At 37.2% G+C, this 18,917-nt stretch overlaps 1 protein-coding gene across 2 annotated transcripts; it reads left to right on the forward strand.

The window, feature by feature from the left end:
* Window positions 1–329: 329 nt before the first annotated feature.
* LOC141642171 (RNA cytidine acetyltransferase 2-like) lies at window positions 330–17,822 on the forward strand. Of its 2 annotated transcripts, XM_074450884.1 has the most exons (26): window positions 330–543; window positions 639–730; window positions 1,501–1,672; window positions 1,783–1,905; window positions 2,025–2,198; window positions 2,415–2,525; window positions 2,647–2,780; window positions 2,916–3,009; window positions 3,094–3,192; window positions 6,058–6,194; window positions 6,507–6,601; window positions 7,321–7,444; window positions 7,553–7,640; window positions 7,727–7,826; window positions 7,926–7,978; window positions 9,619–9,795; window positions 9,887–9,924; window positions 12,128–12,212; window positions 14,069–14,248; window positions 14,921–15,029; window positions 15,112–15,181; window positions 15,262–15,400; window positions 16,797–16,925; window positions 17,126–17,251; window positions 17,573–17,608; window positions 17,687–17,770. In XM_074450884.1, the coding sequence occupies exons 1-24, from the start codon at window positions 439–441 to the stop codon at window positions 17,243–17,245; spliced, it is 2,748 nt and encodes a 915-aa protein (XP_074306985.1). In that variant the 5' UTR covers window positions 330–438; the 3' UTR covers window positions 17,246–17,251; window positions 17,573–17,608; window positions 17,687–17,770. The 2 variants fall into 2 exon arrangements, with proteins under 2 accessions (XP_074306985.1, XP_074306986.1); XM_074450885.1 differs by lacking the exon at window positions 17,573–17,608 and having other exon boundaries at window positions 17,687–17,822.
* Window positions 17,823–18,917: the final 1,095 nt, after the last annotated feature.

The raw sequence follows: 18,917 nt of genomic DNA on the forward strand, positions 1-18,917 counted from the left end.
TTTTTTTTTTTTTTTTTTTTTTGGGTAACGAGGAACCCAGCCACCGCTTTACCTTTGTGCGCAGACTGGTAAACCCGCGGGTGTACGTGATAGCCTGCAAACCACGTATAGCAGGTAAACCACCTGAGGGTGACAGACTCGAAGTCTAATAGGCATGGACTCAGGCCAAGAATGCTCCACAAGATTTTTGTTTATACTAAAATTGCTTCGCATTTTTCGTTGAATATGTAAATATTATATTTAATTATTTAAGAAATATATTTATAATAGTTTTTATGATATAAAACAATGGGTTTTAGTTAAAAAATGGTAAAAAACTTGATTTTACCGTCAATTTTACCCTAACTAAAAGTATAAGTGACCTCAGTCCTTGAACACATGCAGTCTCCATAAACCCTAAACCCGAATTTCCCCTTTCTCCGAATTACAAAAGAAATCATGAGGAAAAAAGTTGACGACCGCATTAGAACTGTAATCGACAATGGCGTCAAAACTCGGCATCGTTCACTCTTCATTATCATTGGTGACAAGTCTCGTGACCAGGTTTTTTCTCCTCCTTGTTCTGTTATCTATGTAAATCATAACTTAATGCTGTAATTGCGTTCTTCAATTAGGGTTGTTGAATTATATTGATGCAGATTGTTAATCTTCACTATATGCTTAGTAAGGCTGTTGTTAAGGCTAGACCGTCTGTTCTTTGGTGCTATAAAGACAAACTTGAGCTCAGCAGGTTCTATTTCCTTATTTAACTTAAATCTTTGTTTGTTAATCATTCATGTGTATATTTGTGTAGGTTTTGATGTTTTACGAGGCTCCGAAACATTATAGAATTATTATTATTATGTTGCTATTTGGAATGATTTTGCTGGGTTTAAGTTTAGGGGGCACCCAATTTTTGAAGTTTCGTGGCAAATTATTTGATTTGTGGAGTTAGGAATTGGAATGAGGGATTTCGAGATAGCATGAAATTTCCCGCTTGAGTTTAGCTTTAAACCTAAATTCTGAAGCTTTGTGGTGAATACTCAATTTTGTGGGGTTGGGATACATGAAATTTTCAGCTTGAATTTAGTGGCGGTAGGGTTTATATATCAGGAATGAGGTATTTCAGATAAGCTTGAATGTGTAAGATTTAAAAGAGAGGAAACTGATTGGGTGTTTTGATGTGTTTGGAGGTCTTTAGCATGAAATATGTGATTGTTATACACATTATTGTCGTCAAAGACCAATTATCAGTTAAAGCTACTTTGGAATGCCGATACTGGTTATTAAGGAAAGTAAAGTTCAGGCTATTTAGAAGAATCAGTTTGTCTAATTCTGTGTATATTTGAAGAGTAATGTTTTGATGTTACTCTTTGTGTATTGAACATGAATACATGATCACCTTCTTGTAATTGTAAGTGAGTCTAGTATAAGACTGTCTCACATAATCAGCCACTTGTTCTGTTCTGGATGCGCAAAGTAGTTAACCTTGAAAATTGCTGTTTTTTTGGAACTCTTCAGCCATAAGAGAAAGCGTGCAAAACAGGTGAAGAAATTTATGACGAGAGGACTTCTGGATCCTGAAAAGGTTGATCCTTTTTCACTTTTCCTTGAAAGTGGAGGCATAACACATTGCAAGTACAAAGATTCAGAAAGAGTGCTCGGCAATACATTTGGCATGTGCATATTACAGGTAGCTCCATTTGTCCATAAGCTGGTTTTTGTGCGTTTTGCTGTTGTCATTTTTCCTTTTCCTCGATCCCCGTGATTATTTTCTAAGCTTCTTTGTTTGGTTACATGAAGGACTTCGAAGCATTGACTCCAAATCTCCTTGCAAGAACTATAGAAACCGTTGAGGGAGGAGGAATAATTTTACTGCTTATACGTTCAATTAACTCACTCACAAGTCTGTGCACCATGGTTATGGTATTGATTACTTCTCACTAGTTTCTGCAAATGCCCTATGTCATGCAATGAAATACATTTTTGCACATTGTTGCTTCTCTATACATGGTTACGTCTATGTTAACTGTTGCTTAATCCAGGACGTTCATGAAAGATATCGCACAGAATCCCATTCTGAGGCTGCCGGACGTTTCAATGAACGATTTTTATTATCAATTGCATCCTGCAAAGCATGCGTAGTCATGGACGATGAGCTGAACATATTACCTATTTCTTCTCATATACGAACGATTACTCCTATTCCTGTTGAAGAGGTATTTTTATACCCTCTTCCTTTATGCCCCATAGAACTTATAACATTTGACGCGCAGTCAATTACCTCAACTAATGGTTGAGGAAAATCTAGTTTCGCCTGTCAAAATGGGATGGGGTTTAAAGCAATTATGCTGTTCTTTTGTAATGTACTACCTCAATATAACTATAGCAACTAATGTTGGTATCTGTCTCAATCTTTTCGGTTTGGATTTAAGGACTGTGAAGGCCTTTCAGAGGCAGAACGCAGTTTAAAGAACTTGAAGGAGGATTTAAATGAGGACTTTCCAGTTGGTCCTTTGATTAAGAAATGTTGCACTCTTGATCAGGTACTGGTAATTTGTGAATTTTAGATGTCTCTATTCCTGGGCTGATGTCACTAAGTGCCTATTCATTCAATATCACTATTAGCCGCTCTAGACTTCTCATTTCTGCCTTTCTTTACCTCAGGGAAAAGCAGTCATTTCATTTCTTGATGCCATCTTGGATAAAACACTTCGCAGCACAGTTGCTCTCCTTGCTGCTCGTGGCCGTGGTAAATCTGCAGCTCTTGGTTTAGCTATTGCTGGAGCAGTTGCTGCTGGGTATTACCACAATTCTTCCTCTTCTCTTCTTCCTATCTATATATAAGTAAAGGGAAAAATTCAAGAGTGGTGAAACTGTTGTTTGCGTTGTTATTTATTTGTGCATACTTTGATCCTGGAAGTTGATCATTGCAGGTATTCTAATATCTTTGTAACTGCACCGAGTCCTGACAATCTGAAGACATTGTTTGACTTTATTCGCAAAGGATTTGATTCATTAGAGTATAAGGTTGAATTTCTTCTTAAGTTTGGATTTCTCTAGAACACCTTGTAGCTAATTAAGAATGTTAACATATTTTTGTTTCATTTGTAGGAGCACATCGACTATGACGTTATCAAAAGCTCTGATCCGGAATTTAAGAAAGCAACAGTTCGAATCAATATCTACAAGCAACATAGGCAAACCATCCAGGTTTGTTGGTTGGATATCATATAAATCTTTACATGTTTGTTTTTATAACTGAAAGTAGGCCCCCTGTTTTCTTCTGCTTCCTGGCCCTGTTCACGAAGCCATTCTATGTGGTGCTGTATCAGTCGTGAAATTAATTTAATAATTCTAAAGCAAATTTTTAGTTAGTCGTGAAAAGAAACCCATTCTTGCTTTGTTTTTGTGATAAGAAACCCCTTCCCTTCTTAGTTACTTACATACCCTGGCCATGTCACCACCAACACAGCTGCTATTGTCCACCCACGATCAGGGGCGAGGCCACTAAGGCCTTTGGTGTCGCAACCGCTACACCAATTGCGAAAAATTCGGTTAGAATTTTGTGATTTGCTACACCAAAATTTACTACTTTCACACTACTTATCTATACACTTTACCTTGAGTATATATTTTGCTACACCGAAATCAAAATCTTGGACTCGCCACTGCCCACAATCACCATCACCACAACCGCTACCCCAACTCACGCATCCACCCCCACAGCCACCATAACAACACAACCTCACAAGTCACAACCATCCTAACCCGAAATTAACGTTTACCACCCAATTGAAATGGGGATCTGGGGTTTTGGAAAATTGCCTCAAATGATGGTGGAGGAGCGGTAGTCCAGGGTATCGAAATTATGGGCCGGTAGGGCTCCGTGGGTGAAGGGTGGGTTTCGATGTTATGGGTTGAAATCTCTTTTGCAAGCCATTTCCAAGTAACTCATGGTTTCTTCCTGGAGATTTATTGTTGAACAATCAATTCAAATATTTTTTTTTTTGGGAAAATGTAAGCTGTATACAAACATTGACTTGGCATTAGCAACACTTGCTAGCCCCTAGTACTTCTAATGTCATCCAACCATGCTAAGACTCGACCATTCTTACATTGAATATTACAAGTTCTAAGTCTTGTCCGCACATCATTCTGAACTAATAAGACTAGCATTTCTGGTCTCATTAAGCTACCCTCAAATCTGCCCCTATTTCTATTCATCCATAGATGATACATAAGGCTGGCCATTTTCATGGCAATAACCTTCTTCATAAGCATGGATCTCAATCAAAGATGCAGCCACCAGCTGCTGAAACAACTTCACACAATACTTGCTAAAAAACACATTGTTAGAACAAACGATCATGGTTCTCCTCCTTTAAGCCACACTAAGCAAAGATTTGCGTGCACAATCTGCATACGTTGCTGCTAGACCTGTCAAAACCTACCCTGACCCGTAAACCCGACCCGACTCGATTTTTAGGGATCAAAGACCCGTAAATCTTGAACGCGACCAGAACCCGAAATGACCCGTTATTTTAGGGTCAAAACCCGACCTGACTCGTTCGACCAGATGGGTCAAAGATAAATCAATAATATTATTAAAATATTAATATTTTTATATTATATTTTATTTGAAATAATAAATAGAAAAATAATTATTTTAATAATTTAAATGAAAAAATTAATTAAAAAATCAATTTTATAATATTTTTATATAAAATTATTTGTTATAATAATTTTATTTTATAGATCTTTTAATATAAGTACGAATGTACGATAAGTAGTGAATATAATTATTTTATTGTTAAATGAAATTTTATTTTAAAAAGTATGTTTTTCCGACTAAAAAATGTTAAAATAGAAGACGTCATAAATTTTTTCTGACCGTATTTTGACCCCAACCCGACCCAAGGCCCGTATGACCGACCCCCGACCCGACCCAACCCGCCCGACCTGTTTGACAGGTCTAGTTGCGGCCTATCCTGAGTTAAGAGCCTTTGTTGAGCAATTAACCACACCCTGAACATGTGCTTGGGAATAATCAATTTGAATTTTGTTATCTGTATCATTAGGGAATAAGCATATATACATGTTTACAAGCTCAGATAATAGCAACATCACTTCATTGGTCCGTTGTTCTACTGGTGAGCTTGTTGGTTTCGATGTCGTACCCCGAAAACACCTTATCATTTGCTGTTTCTCCTCTCTATTTACTTGATATCATTTTTTCCGCTCCATCATGGATGTTTACCAATACCTCCTTACCTTGCGACAAGTTTGAGATGGTCCTTGTCGCCAGTTCCGATTCTACTAAGGCCGCTTTCGATGAGTTTGTTTCTGAATTGCCCTGCTTTGCTATTCCATTCTCTGACTTGGACACCCGTCATTATATCTGCTCCTTCATCCACATCAACCATTACTTCTACTGCGCTAGGTTTTCCCTCATCTGCTGGAAAATAAACATCTTAATGCTTCGGCTGAGTCAACAACGCCGTATCTGTACCTTCATTTGGGCCATGATTATAATGACCATGACAAGCTTTTCTTCTGTGATGACGACCAGAGTATTTTTTCGAAAGTTCCATGGCTGATAATGAATGATGCGGAGAAAAAGGTGGTGGCTAGTAGGTCAGGTGGTGAGGAGGCGGTGATAGGTTGTGGTGGTGCTTGTGTGGGGGTGGTGATGTGCGGTGGAGTGTGATGTGGAAATGAGTGAGGAAGTATGTGGGGGAGGCAGTAAAGGGGGAAAAAGAGTTTGATATAGCAGGTCAAAATTAAGATAGTGTATTTCGAGAAGGGAGTATCCGAAATTGGGTTTATTTTAGGCTAAAATATAGTTCTGTTTAATTTGAGAATATGGGTAATAGTATGGATTATTCCTATGAAATATCCCATAAAATAATGCGCATTTGTCTTGAGTTTTTTGTGTGTCAATAGTTACACCAAGAGGCGCAACTTATGTGCGACATGCTTATTTGATCCAGAGATTCGTTTAGCAATTTAATTCATTGTTTGCCTGTGTGAAGAACTATTTGCTGCTTATCTCTGAAATCCATTTTTTGTTCACAGTATATACAACCAAATGAACATGAGAAATTGACTCAAGTGGAGCTTTTAGTGATTGATGAGGCAGCGGCAATTCCTCTGCCTATGGTCAAATCTCTTCTAGGGCCATATCTCGTCTTCATTTCTTCTACTGTGAATGGGTACGGCTCATTTTGTATGGAGATTTAAGGATAAGATTGATATTATTTTTGTGTGGATCTTTGTTGCCTTTTTCTTTTCCCCTCTTTTGCTATGTGTCATGTGTCTTATCTGTTATTCCATGAAACTCTTCAATGTTTCCTGGTTTACGGTTCCAGATTCTTTATTTTTTTTTTGACCTTGCCCTTACTCCTCATCATCTTTCATATTTGTTAGGCTAGGGTTATAAGTTTGAGTTTGAATTCTTATTCTAAATCATAATAGCCTAATACCAATGTTTTGAATCACTCTTCTATCATCCTTTATTTGTGCAGTTATGAAGGTACTGGACGATCCCTCTCTCTGAAGCTTCTGCAGCAGTTGGAGGAGCAGAGTCAATTGTCTAAGAATCTTGATAGTTCTTTGTCTGGTATGTGTTTATGTATTGTTGGTTGGACTATCTAGTAAACATTAAAAAGTAGTTTCATTTTGTTGAAGACTTTTACTTTGATTAAATCTTGTTCAAAATGGGTTATCTCATACTGGAATACGTCCTACCAGTTAAAACTGTGAGAAGAGACTTTAATGAAATCATTTACCCTTCAAAGTCTAGAGGGGCTCATGGAAACATTCATTAGATACCACCTTGGGGATGGGTTCGGGTCTTAATGCTCCTTGTCTGAATAGATGGCATGTTATGGAGGTGTAGATACCACCTTTCTTGTTTTTTGGGTTTAATTATCAATTTGTGTTAGTTTTTTAGACCTGGTATGAACATTGAAACATATCATTTGTGACAGGGATAAAAGTTCAAGACAAGCATAAGCAAACCTAGTCCCTCGATACCCTTAAGAAAGTGTTTCACTGGACATGACAATCATGAATTTGTTTGTGAGACTGGTTCATTTTGCTATTGCTATCTGTTTGCTAGATGAGAGGAGACTTCAGTGAAATCTTTTATCATTCCGAATCTAGAAGGGCTGCATGAGAACACTAATTAGTTACTAGATGAGTAAAGGATTAGTGAAGTTATGACACTAGTAATATACTACATATGACATTGGTTTGATTCGTATTTTGAGAAGAACAATATTGACTCATCCTTTTCTGGGTTTTTAAATGATCTAGTTTCAATGTCCTTCTCTGCAGGCCGGCTTTTTAAGAAGATTGAGTTGAACGAGTCTATTAGATACGGCTCAGCTGACCCTATTGAATCATGGCTTAACGGATTATTGTGTTTGGATGCTGCAAATTACATTCCTAATATTAGCAGGTTAGTGTAAATAGAATGATAAGGTCTTCGTTTCATCCTACTGGCCAAAATCTTTTCCTCTGAGATTAGTTAAATAATTGATGTCCTTTCTTTCTTTTCTGAAATCAGGCCACCCCCTCCTGGTGACTGTGATCTCTATTATGTTAACCGTGACACCCTCTTCTCATATCACAAAGACAGCGAGTTATTTTTGCAGGTAAATGTTATCTTAGATATATTATCTTTAATGTGTCAAGAAAATCTCACTGATCTCTAGGAATCTAATATGTATTGAACCTGCAGAGGATGATGGCTCTTTATGTTGCATCACACTACAAGAATTCTCCAAATGACCTGCAATTAATGGCGGATGCTCCAGCTCATCACTTATTTGTGTTGCTTGGTATATTTGTGGTTTTATGTGTCTAGTGATCTTTATTTTGGATGAAATCTTGTGTTTCTCACGGTAGCTTATATATTGATCACTATATCGTTTGCGTAGGTCCCGTTGATGAATCAAAGAACCACCTTCCTGATATTTTGTGCGTTGTTCAGGTTGGTTTAAACTCTTCTTTCCTGTGTTTTACAGCATTTTTATTGGTAGTGATAGAGTTAACATTATGAATTTAATTCGATGAACTTAAGTAGCAATTCGATGGTACTTTTAGGTGTGTGGTAATTAAGTAGAATAAGATTCATTAATACTATTGATTCTATAACCATTCTACGATGGGTATTTCATGGCGAGCATATTTCAAACGTGTCCTAAATAAAACCCCTTCATTATATATAGGTGCATATTCTGTTTATAAAGCATTAACTATCCTTCATAAACCTCTCCTTGTTAAAATGTGTGTTTCATCAATGTCTCATGCCTACGCTAGGGATGGCAATTGTGGCTCAGACCGAACCGACCCGAAGGAAAAAATCCGATCCAAACCCAACGTTTAGAAACCCATACCCCCGATCCACTATTTAAATACCCATATCCATATCCATTATTGAAAAACCTGAACCATATCCAAACCCGATTCAATCATACCCGAACCCGATCCAATCAAATATTTTGAAAATTTAGCATTTATTAAACGTGAAATTTCAATTTTGTCATATAAATAAAATAGTTTATGTAGTCAAATCAAGTTTCGGGTGGGGTTTTGGATTATATGGTGGATCGGGTATGGATTTGGCCCGGATATGGATTTGGAAAAAGGTATAATGGATCGGGTATGGATTTTAAGGTTTTGGATATGGATCGGGTTTGGATATGGATTGGGGATCCAATACGTGGATCAGGTTTGGATCTAGCAAAATCCGATCCAACCCGATCCATTGCCCTCCCTAGCCTACGCGCTGTTCTTATCAGGTCTGTCGTGTCATTCGTGCTTACGTCAAAAGTTTATTTTAATAAAATGTTATGGACCTATGGTCACTCACTTTGTTGGGCCACATGTTTGTTGCTATCAATGATATCTCTTCTGAACCCTTTGCCTTAAAAAAAACAAGCGTTCATACTTAAATACATGCATTACTCTAGCTCTTACCTGAACCTAAATCTATTTCTCCTGAGTGACTGTCTTTACCAATTGATGAAAAAATGGTACAAAATCAATATCAATATGAATACTGTTAAATGAGGTACTAATAAAGATGATTACAATATATAATAAAATAGGTACGATAATTATGAAAACATGTACCAAATGAAAAATACATTTTGAACCACAATCAATAATAAAAGGGGTACGAAAAGTACATAAATGGGTACGATAAAAGAGGTCTCTCAATAACTCAGTGAGAGATGTCTCTCCAAAGTTTTAGTGTTTATCAGGGGAGATAGTGATAACTTGTGAGAAGTTGCCTTTTTTACGTATCTCATTTACATTTACCTTTTCCTGTCATTGATATGTCATTGATATTTCCCGAGAGGGGATATGTATTTTGTTAAACCTTGGGTACCCAAAATGAGTTCCTAAAATTACCATATCTTGTACTTAAATGCTTTTTGCTTTTTGTCATGGTTGAGTGCTCCAAGTAAACTTGTAGTAGGAGGCTAGTAGGAGGCTAGAGGGCACTAGTAAATATTCGGTTAATGACATTATTTGTCCTCTTTCTCCGACAAAACTTTATTCCATCTTAATTTTTACATGCTTCTTATTATTATATTCAATGAAGATTTGAAATTGTTATTGTAGGTTTGTCTTGAAGGAGAAATATCTAGTGATTCAGCTAAAACAAGCCTTAGAGATGGTCGATCTCCTCATGGGGACCAAATACCCTGGAAATTTTGTCAGCAATTTTTAGACACAAACTTCCCTACTCTTTCTGGTGCTCGCATCGTGCGAATAGCCACCCATCCCAGTGCCATGAGGGTAATTATACCTTCCATCATAATTGATTGCCTTGATATGGACAATTACAATTTATCACAGTTGGCCTCTCTAATTTTGTTGCTTTCTGTAGCTTGGATATGGGTCAGCTGCAGTGAAGCTCCTAACAAGGTAAAAACCCTTAAAAATTGAAACAATATTCTCTCCTATTTTTCAAGTGTAGGTAGAACTACACCATTCTGTATTATAATAGTATTACTATTCATACAGTATTATTTATCATAGAAGTTTTATTATTATTTTTAGAGTTTTTTTTGTCAAAAACTATTGAACATTTATCTCATTTCCAAAAACACTATCACATTATTTTTTTTTTGCTTTTTACTATTTAACATTTATATGTTTTTTCCGGAAACTACCAAAGACACTATTCCGGCAAAAAAAGTCAATATTCCGACATTGACTTACTTTTATTTTGTAAAGAGCTACCAAACTTTTGTATTTTTTTTTATTAAACTCCCTTACTTTCTTCCATTTGCCCCAAAACTACCTACTGATTTTTCCCTAATTCCACTTTCCTCCAAATTTAGTTATCCTTTCATTTACTCGTAAAAATGTTATATGACATTATTCAATTTTTTATCCTCTAAAAATTCTTAAAAGTCTATTTCCTTTTTTTAATCCCCTAATAAATTTACGTTATCAATTGTTAGGAAATCAGGTAAATTTAATTAAAAATGAATTTGAAAAAAATTGAGATTTGGTAGTCTTCGGCAAAATTTGAACGAAAATAATTATTCCGGCTAGTCAACGCCGGAATGTTGACCAAATTGGTCGTAAATCAGCAGTTGGTATTGCTATGACAATTTTCTTATAAACTGAGGTAGTAAAAAGCAAAAGAAAATAATGTTGGGAAGTATTTTTGGAAATGAGGTAAATGTTAGGTAGTTTTTGAAAAAAAAACTTATTACAAAACAACATTACCCATGGGTTCACATCAAAGAAATTGATAAGTAAAAACCCTTATTTGACTGAATCTCGAAACAAAACATGAACATGTACTGGGCGCCAAGTCAGGTATGTTGGATGAGATACATCGTGGGGTAACACCCCAAGAGAGAGAGTAAGTTGTCCCACATCGGGAAAATATGGAGCTTGTGATATGTTTATAAAGGATTCCACCCACCACTTAGTAACAAGGCCTTGTGCTTTTGGGCTTAAGTGAGGACAAATAATGGGACCAAAGGTGCTCATCCCATCTTATTGGGGTTATGTTACAACGGTAGTGGGTCGGGTTGTTATAGTGGGTAACCGGGTTCGACTCCTAAAAGTGGTGTTGTTTCATAAGTTCCAGTCTTTTTCAGATAATTTATTTCTGCCCGTGCTTTTAACTACTCCGTATAATCGTATTGTTCCAGCGATAAGAGCCAAAGTACTCGTAGGCAATTTCTATTTTGATTGAAGATGAAAAATCTTTGTAGTTAAATGGAAAATTAATTTGATCACAAAGTTCCCGCAACATTTTTTTCCTCGATAAATAAAATAATTAAAATTTCTCTTGGGGCTTGTTTAGTTTGGGGGATTTGGAGGGAAAGGAAAGAGAGGGGAGTAAAGGATATAAAATTCCTTGTTTGGTTAGCAAACGAGGGTGGAGGGATTTGAGGGGATCCGTTTTCCCTCCTCCAAGGTAAACCAAAATCCCTCCATCATAAGAAAGATTTGGAAGGAAATTGTATGCAAACACACATACTCCACTCCCCTTTCCCTTCTCTCCCCTCCTTTTCCTTTCCTCCTCCCCTCTCCTTCCCTCCTATTTTGCTATCTAAACAAACCCTTAATGGTTTCTCAGATTTGTGTGGTAATTTAAATTATTGTGGTTTAGTTTTGATTATGTTACTTCTGTGCTTTTTTCTCAAACATTTGTTCTGAATTCTTATATCCGTCAATGCTCTTTAATCATAATGGAAAAAAAATGCGGTCTCGTGAAGGGTATGATACCGTCGGAAATCACTGAAAAAACTTGTGCCTTCCACGTCAGAAATCTTACGTCCTCCATTCATGTAAATTAACTATATATTTCTGTCGGAATGAGGTAGTTTTGTTGTTTGTCTTACTCTACTAGGGCTGGATTGGGGTTGGTGCTTTTGTGAGATATTTCATGTGAAATTAGCTCGTGTAATGCAGTTGCTGTGGGATGTACACTTTAGAGTATAGTACTGCTTTACTGATAGCATGCAGTTTTCAGCGTTTGTGATGCCAGAGTTTCTGCCTTTTTATATAATGCAGACATTTATTTCTAGTCTTCATAATCTTCTGTCTGTGTTGACACAGTTTAATCATTTTTTTCATAGATATACTGACTTTCAGCCTTCAGGTACTATGAAGGACAGTTGACTTCTATCCTTGAATCAGATGAGGAGGACAACGTTGAACAGCCAACTTTGGGAGCTGGAGAACAGGTTAGTTTGGTGAAGTAAATGAATTCTGTTTAATTTTCTATCCGTGTGATACTGTTGTGGTTGTTAACATGGTGCTGAGGTGGGTAACCTTTATTTTGTTTTGACTTTTTGGGTTTGTAAACGGCTTCTTAATGGCTCTTTATTTATCAGTATTTATTGCAGTGTTTTGGTAATGCGAAACGAAATACTGTGGAGGAATAATTAAGTACCCGTTTTCAAAGAACCAATGATTTTTTTTTGGGTCCAGAACACCTTGTGATTGTTATTTGGGAACATAACCACTTAATATGAAGCTGAACAAAATTCAAAGCTAGAAGAACCACCATATTCGACTTACTGAACAAGATAGATAGTATAAAAGACAGAACCCACCCATCACGTGCCGCATTCATGATCTAAGGGTGTGTTTGGATGGAAGGATTTGAAGGAAAAGGAAAGGGTGGGAGAGTGGGGGATTTAAAGTCCCTTGTTTGGATAGCAACGGTGGAGGGAAATGAGAGGGGGGGGGGGGATGATTTGGAGGGATCCATTTCCCCCCCTCAAAGGCAAATAAAAATCTCTCAACAATAGGAAAGATTTGGAGGGAAATCGTATCCAAATCCCCCTCCCCTCCCATTTCCCTCCTAATTTGATATCCAAACAAGGTGTCACGGTACTTTGAGCCGGAACGTGGTGCGCACCCTTGTCTAATCTCACGACAAGAATGCAAGCGAGAGCGTCAAGCACTAGTGAGGGACCGCCCACTAGTGCATTCGTAATCGGTCTCGGTTTCGCAGCGAAACCGTGTGTTGGGATCCTAGTCTCGATCATCAACGTTCGACACACACATGCTCGTTAGTAAGCATGAAGGCAACAGTTCATAAGAATGCAAGCAACGAGTAAATAAGAAAGCTTTTGATGGGAAGCAGATTGATTGACTAGTACCTCCCATATAGGCAAATTTGATATTACATGTATGGTAGCTTGAAACATTGATTGTGCAGAATAGCGATACGTTTTCTTAACGCCTAAAAACGTATCTTAAACTAAACGACTAGCTCCAAGATTCGAAATCTTGGAGTACTACTAGAATATAAAAACAGAATCGAAAATACATAAGTGCATAATGAAAATCTAAGGGTTCGAAGTGAATGGACCGCGCGCGCAATTTCAGGGATTATGAGGCGGAATTGCGGTTAAAATGCGGCTCCTTACACAAGGCCTAAAAGTGCTCTTTTCACCTATTAATCTTCATTGTGTTGATTATTTATTTTTGTTGAAAAAGGTGAAATTTATGTTTCACTCTACTATTATTTGTTTTGGGCTGTATATTGATGATTAGTTAGTTGCAAATTCTCAATTCTCATCTTAGTTTGAAAATGCGCAAGGCGCACAGAGGCGCTAAGGGGCTGAAGCGCAAGGCGAAGGCGCACGCCTTTTGGAAGTGAGGCGCCTTATTTTTCATAAAAAAATTGTAATTTCCAAATAAAATTTTGGACAACAATAGCCTTTTTAGGAGTTTCCAAGTTGGCTAACATGTCAAAGGGTAAAGTTAGGAATAATGGGGAAAAGTAATGGTGAGCCTTGTCTAATAGATACAGAAAGTGCAAATTAGTTAGCCTTGTTAGGTGAGCCTTGTCTAAAAGGCGCACCTTATCCTAGGCGCACTTTTTTAAACTAAGAGTCTCATCCATTAATTTGCCCTCAAGTTGGAACCGTCTCGAAATATAAAAAAAAACAAAATTTACCTTTGATATTCTGAATATGTGATAAGTGCTCAATCTAAACAAATTTGGTTATTCCCGTTCATGTGATATTCTGAGAGTATAGTTGGCAGAATGGTGTCTAACTGTAGTGCTCTTCTTGACTGTATGTAGGTATCACTTCTAGAAGAAAGTATTAAGCCCAAAGCAAACCTGCCGCCTTTGCTTTTACACCTTCGAGAAAGGCGGCCTGAGAAGCTGCATTACATGGGTGTATCGTTTGGGCTTACACTGGATCTACTTCGGTTTTGGAGGAAACACAAATTTGCTCCTTTCTATATTGGCCAGATCCCTGTTAGTTTTTCAACATTTCTCTTGTGTTCTGTTTGATTGGCTTCAATTATAATGCTTTCTTAAATGGACTTAACTCCTTTGTTTATTCGGAGGTTGATGTCTAGACAGACTTTTCTTATTGATGCACAAATTTTTCTGGAGCTCTGAGATAGTGGACAAACACCAGAGCTTTGTTCATTAAATTCCTTGATTCTTAAACTTTAATTTCCTTGATTTCAGTTTAGTCAAACAAACACTGAAAAGAAATTTAATAAGGTCAAACAAGTCACCTATGAAACACTCAAGTGAACAATATAGCTCAGAAAAAAATGGTTATAAATCGAGTTCAACAAAAGTAAATAAAGAAAGAAATGACAGAACATTTTGGATTGCGAGAATTCTAGATGGTGGGAAGTATGGTACCTAGTTGAGAGCTTGACAGCTTGTAGAAGTTAGAGATGTGTCCTTAAAAAACAGTTGGTTTCTGTCAGCTTTGTGTGACTCAGACATGACATCCAGAATTGCTGTCTCCTTTCAGTTTCAGAAGTTAAAAATTCATTCCACGGTGTAGTTAAGGTGCCCAAGGCATTTATTAAGGCCTTTCAGGGCTTACAGTAACATATGCTCTTTTACTAACTTACTGATGGTATTTTTTTTGTTTGTTTGTACGTGGGTTTTTCCTCTTTAAACTAGAATGCGGTGACGGGAGAACATACTTGCATGGTTCTGAAGGCATTGCGTAATGATGATTTTGAAGCTGATCCGGGCGATGAGCGGGGCCATTTGGGGCCATTTTATCGAGGTGTGTTGGTAATCTATCAGTGGTCCTATCCATTCTTAATTATGTTGAAATATTTTCAATTCATTGCCTTTTTTGTCCATAGTATTTAAGCAAAGATTTTGCGGACTGCTCTCTTCTAGCTTTCGTTCCATGGAGTATAAACTTGCCATGAGGTTAGTATTTGTATTTGCAGCTTCATGTTCTTTCACATATTTCAAGTTTCTGATGCAGTCTCGCAATTCTTTTGTTTTAGTGTGTTGGACCCTGAAATCAACTTTGAAGCAGCAGAATCTACCGCAGATAGATATTTGAAGTCTGTAAATGAGTACATATGTCCTCTCGACTTGAAGCTTCTGCAATCATATACTGATAATCTGTCTGATTTTACCCTGGTATGAATTGTGACTCATTTTCCAATTTCTAAAACCATTATTTTTTTAATAGGCGGTAGGCTTATCCTGTGTTGTTATTGTTAACGTTAGAATCTGTAGGATAAAATGGCTCACTGAATTACAAGCGCTTCTTTTTATAACGAACTAGTTGTCATCGATCCAATTGTCGATGCTATTCTCATTATGGGTCACCCGAATACAACCTGTATATGTGATCAACACTAGGGTATGCTACGTACAACCAACTCCCTCCCACTACCTTCCATTTGGAGGAACCCTTAAGGCATTCGTGACTCGTCTTACTTTGCTGTATATAAGTATAAGAATTCTTACTTGCTGGACTTTTGGCAGTTAAGCTAAAAGGATTATGCGCTTAAGTTATGTCTATTGAGATCAATTAGGAGCTGTGTTTTCTAGACTTTGAATCCTCTACCCAGCAAAGTTTGATCTCTTTGAGTTGCTTTGTCTTGGAGCACTCTTATTGGTTAGAGTGATGAATTAACTAGTCCTGTAAAAGTGAAGCATGTGAATGAAATACTGATTAGGTGTTATAGGAAGTCAGGAAAGCAGATCTAATGGATGATCAACACGGGATGTTTTATGACGCCCAAGGATAATTCTATAAAAAAGCTTTTTCTTTTTGTTTGGTTTCTTGTATTAGCTGATCTGTAAAACGTGTAATTCGGCTCAGGTCTGTTCATTTGCGTCATCTCAGGTATGTTTGGATTCTGGTTCGGGTAATTATGGGTAGGTGTATTCTGAGTGTGTTGTTGTCTACACATCTCAGCCTGTGGGTGAACTTTGGGACCCGTGAAGTTTGAGCTGGTTTGGATTAATTCAGGTTTTTGTTCATATTTAGGTTCATGCCATATTTTGGCGAGGTCAATTCAGGGCTGGGTTAGTTCTGTTAGATTTACGTATTGGTTAGGACATATGATCAAATACATTTCCGCTGGACGGAAGGTATCACAAGTGTTGGGCCTACCTTGATCATTGATGGGTCAATTAGTGGCCTTGCAGACACCCTAATATTTTGTATTCTAATGGCTGTTAGAATTTAACTCAGGACAACTTAATTACCCTAATTTGTGATTGGAGTAGCATTTTTCCAATTTGTTGGATCCTAATTTTTGATGGATAGACTATATGAGGAGTCCTGCTAGCATTATAGAACGATTTGAATAGAATAGTGTTGGGTTGTTTGTAGACCAATGATCTGAACTCTGAAACCATCTCTCTTTTATATGTTTTAATGGAACAGTCTTCAGAATTGTTGTACATCATGTGTTCTTTATCACGCACCATTCACTTTCTTACTCGCTTTTTACTGACGATCTCTTACAAAAAGTTCTTGCTGTTGTGTAATCAAGCATATGTTTTTTACCTCTTTTGACAGATCAAGCACCTTGTTCCAGTCCTCTCACATTTATACTTCCAAGAAAGAATACCAGTGAAACTGTCATATATTCAAGCGTCTATTTTGCTTTGCTTTGGCTTGCAGAAGCAGGACTTCTCATACATTGAGGTTATATATATTTTTTCTTTTTCTGAAACCGGCAGGGTTTCTTCTTTATTTTAATAAATTTTATATTCCATATCTTGAGGATCATTTGATGTGCATCTTTTATGGAAGACTGGCTGTTAAATCTCAAACTTTTGGTCGCCAGGTCCCTCTGAGTTCTGACTTTAAAGTATGTCTGATTTTTGTTCTGATCGTCATTTCAGGGGCAAATGAAACTAGAAAGAACTCAGATCTTGTCATTCTTCATAAAATCTATGAAGAAATTCTACAAATACGTATATGAGATTGCTTCGAAGGAGATTGAATCAACCCTACCTCCTTAAAAAGCGGTAAGTGCAAAACTTAATAGAAAATGCAGAATATTTCTGAATTTATATACTGTTATTACTGTTTTGAACACTAAAACCAAATCCTCAAAGCGTGCCTGTCTTTGGTTATCTGAGAATAAATACATGGGCCAAGCTAAGTACTTGGTACAAGTTACTCAGTTTTAAGTATGAGGGAGTCTTGAATGTAATGAATGGTCTCACATTTATTCCTCATTTAATTATTGGGTTGGTGGATCAACGTCACATGTATGACATTCTCGTGAGTTCTTGAGCGCGGAGATTTGACGGAGTACTAATTATTTCCATGTCCTTTATATGCAGTTTGAAGATTTAGACAATGCTGCAAAGCAAGTGAAGGTAGTTTGGAGCAACTTGGTATTTTTCACATAACTACTCTTATTTACCGAGGCACTGAGACTTTGCTTGTTCTCACAGGATGATATGAAAGCCAAGGCAGAGGAATTATTGGACTCCAAGTTGATTGAAGAGTATTCTATTGGGGGAGATCTTGAAACAGCTCTTCAGAATGGTGAAGGGAAGATATCCTCAAGCGGCTTAATCAGTGTGAAATCAAGTAAAAGCAAGGCTGGAAGTAGTAAGAGTGAGAAGAAACGAAACAAGGATGATCGAGGCAGCAAATCTAACAAGAAGAGAAAATCCTAACTGGGTCATATCAGAAAGATACACAAATAGATAATAATACTGCCTCGTTTAATGTCGGTTTATGAAGGCTGTTGTGTCCTAGGTAAATCATTTATCGCGCACGAAGTTTGTAGGAGTAACATCCTTTTGTGCCTAGAGGCATGTTTCAGGAACTTTGTGCGGAGTACAAAATTTTGTGCCTCCTGTAATTGTAGAAACTGGTACTGAAATTTTGTGGCTATTTATCTTGTCTTCCAGTATGAGTGAAATTTTGGTACTGAAATTTGGTACTTGCACTGTTTTTTTTTTTTTGTCAACAGTAAAAGAAACTTCCTCAACAATAAAGTCTAACAAGAAACGAAAGGCACAAGTATTGTTGTGAGTTATTCTCTGAATGCAGGGATGATTGGGGATTTGATCCATCCCCTCTTCTTCCTCAACATTTTGTCTCTTTTCTGTTCCTCTTTCTTATTTTCCGGCTTCTATTTGTTTTAACGGCTCGTCTTGCTATAGACGGATATATTCGTCTATAACTAAAGACGGGTCAAATAGCTTGAAAGTGGTGACATTTTTGACCCTCACCACCCCCACTTGTTTGTCCTATTAGGAATGTGGTATTGTATTTGGTCCGTCTTTAGTTATAAACGAATATGTGCCGTCTATAATGAGATTTTGTGTTGTTTTAATACTTCGTTCTGAGAGTGTAGGATGATTCTTTGGGTATTGATCCAAATTTTGGAGGGAAAGGTTTAATGGTAGGATTAGATGGCATCTAAGGCCTTGTTCTTTCTGACTTATTTTCAGCCCACTTCAGTTTAGTCCAACTTAGCTCTATTCAGTTCAGCTCAATTCAGTTCAATTCAGCTCCATTTAGTTTTCAGCCCACATACGGTAAGCGATATGTGGTGCGAACAAAACGGGTGAAAATGGGACCGTTTTGCTGACCTATTGCCGCAAGGCTTGCTTCAAAAAATTGCATCCATTTCGCTTAAAAACATTTTTTTATTATTGTATATTCCATTAA

The sequence above is a fragment of the Silene latifolia genome, chromosome 2, assembly GCF_048544455.1.
Source record: "Silene latifolia isolate original U9 population chromosome 2, ASM4854445v1, whole genome shotgun sequence".
NCBI classification, from domain to species: domain Eukaryota; kingdom Viridiplantae; phylum Streptophyta; class Magnoliopsida; order Caryophyllales; family Caryophyllaceae; genus Silene; species Silene latifolia.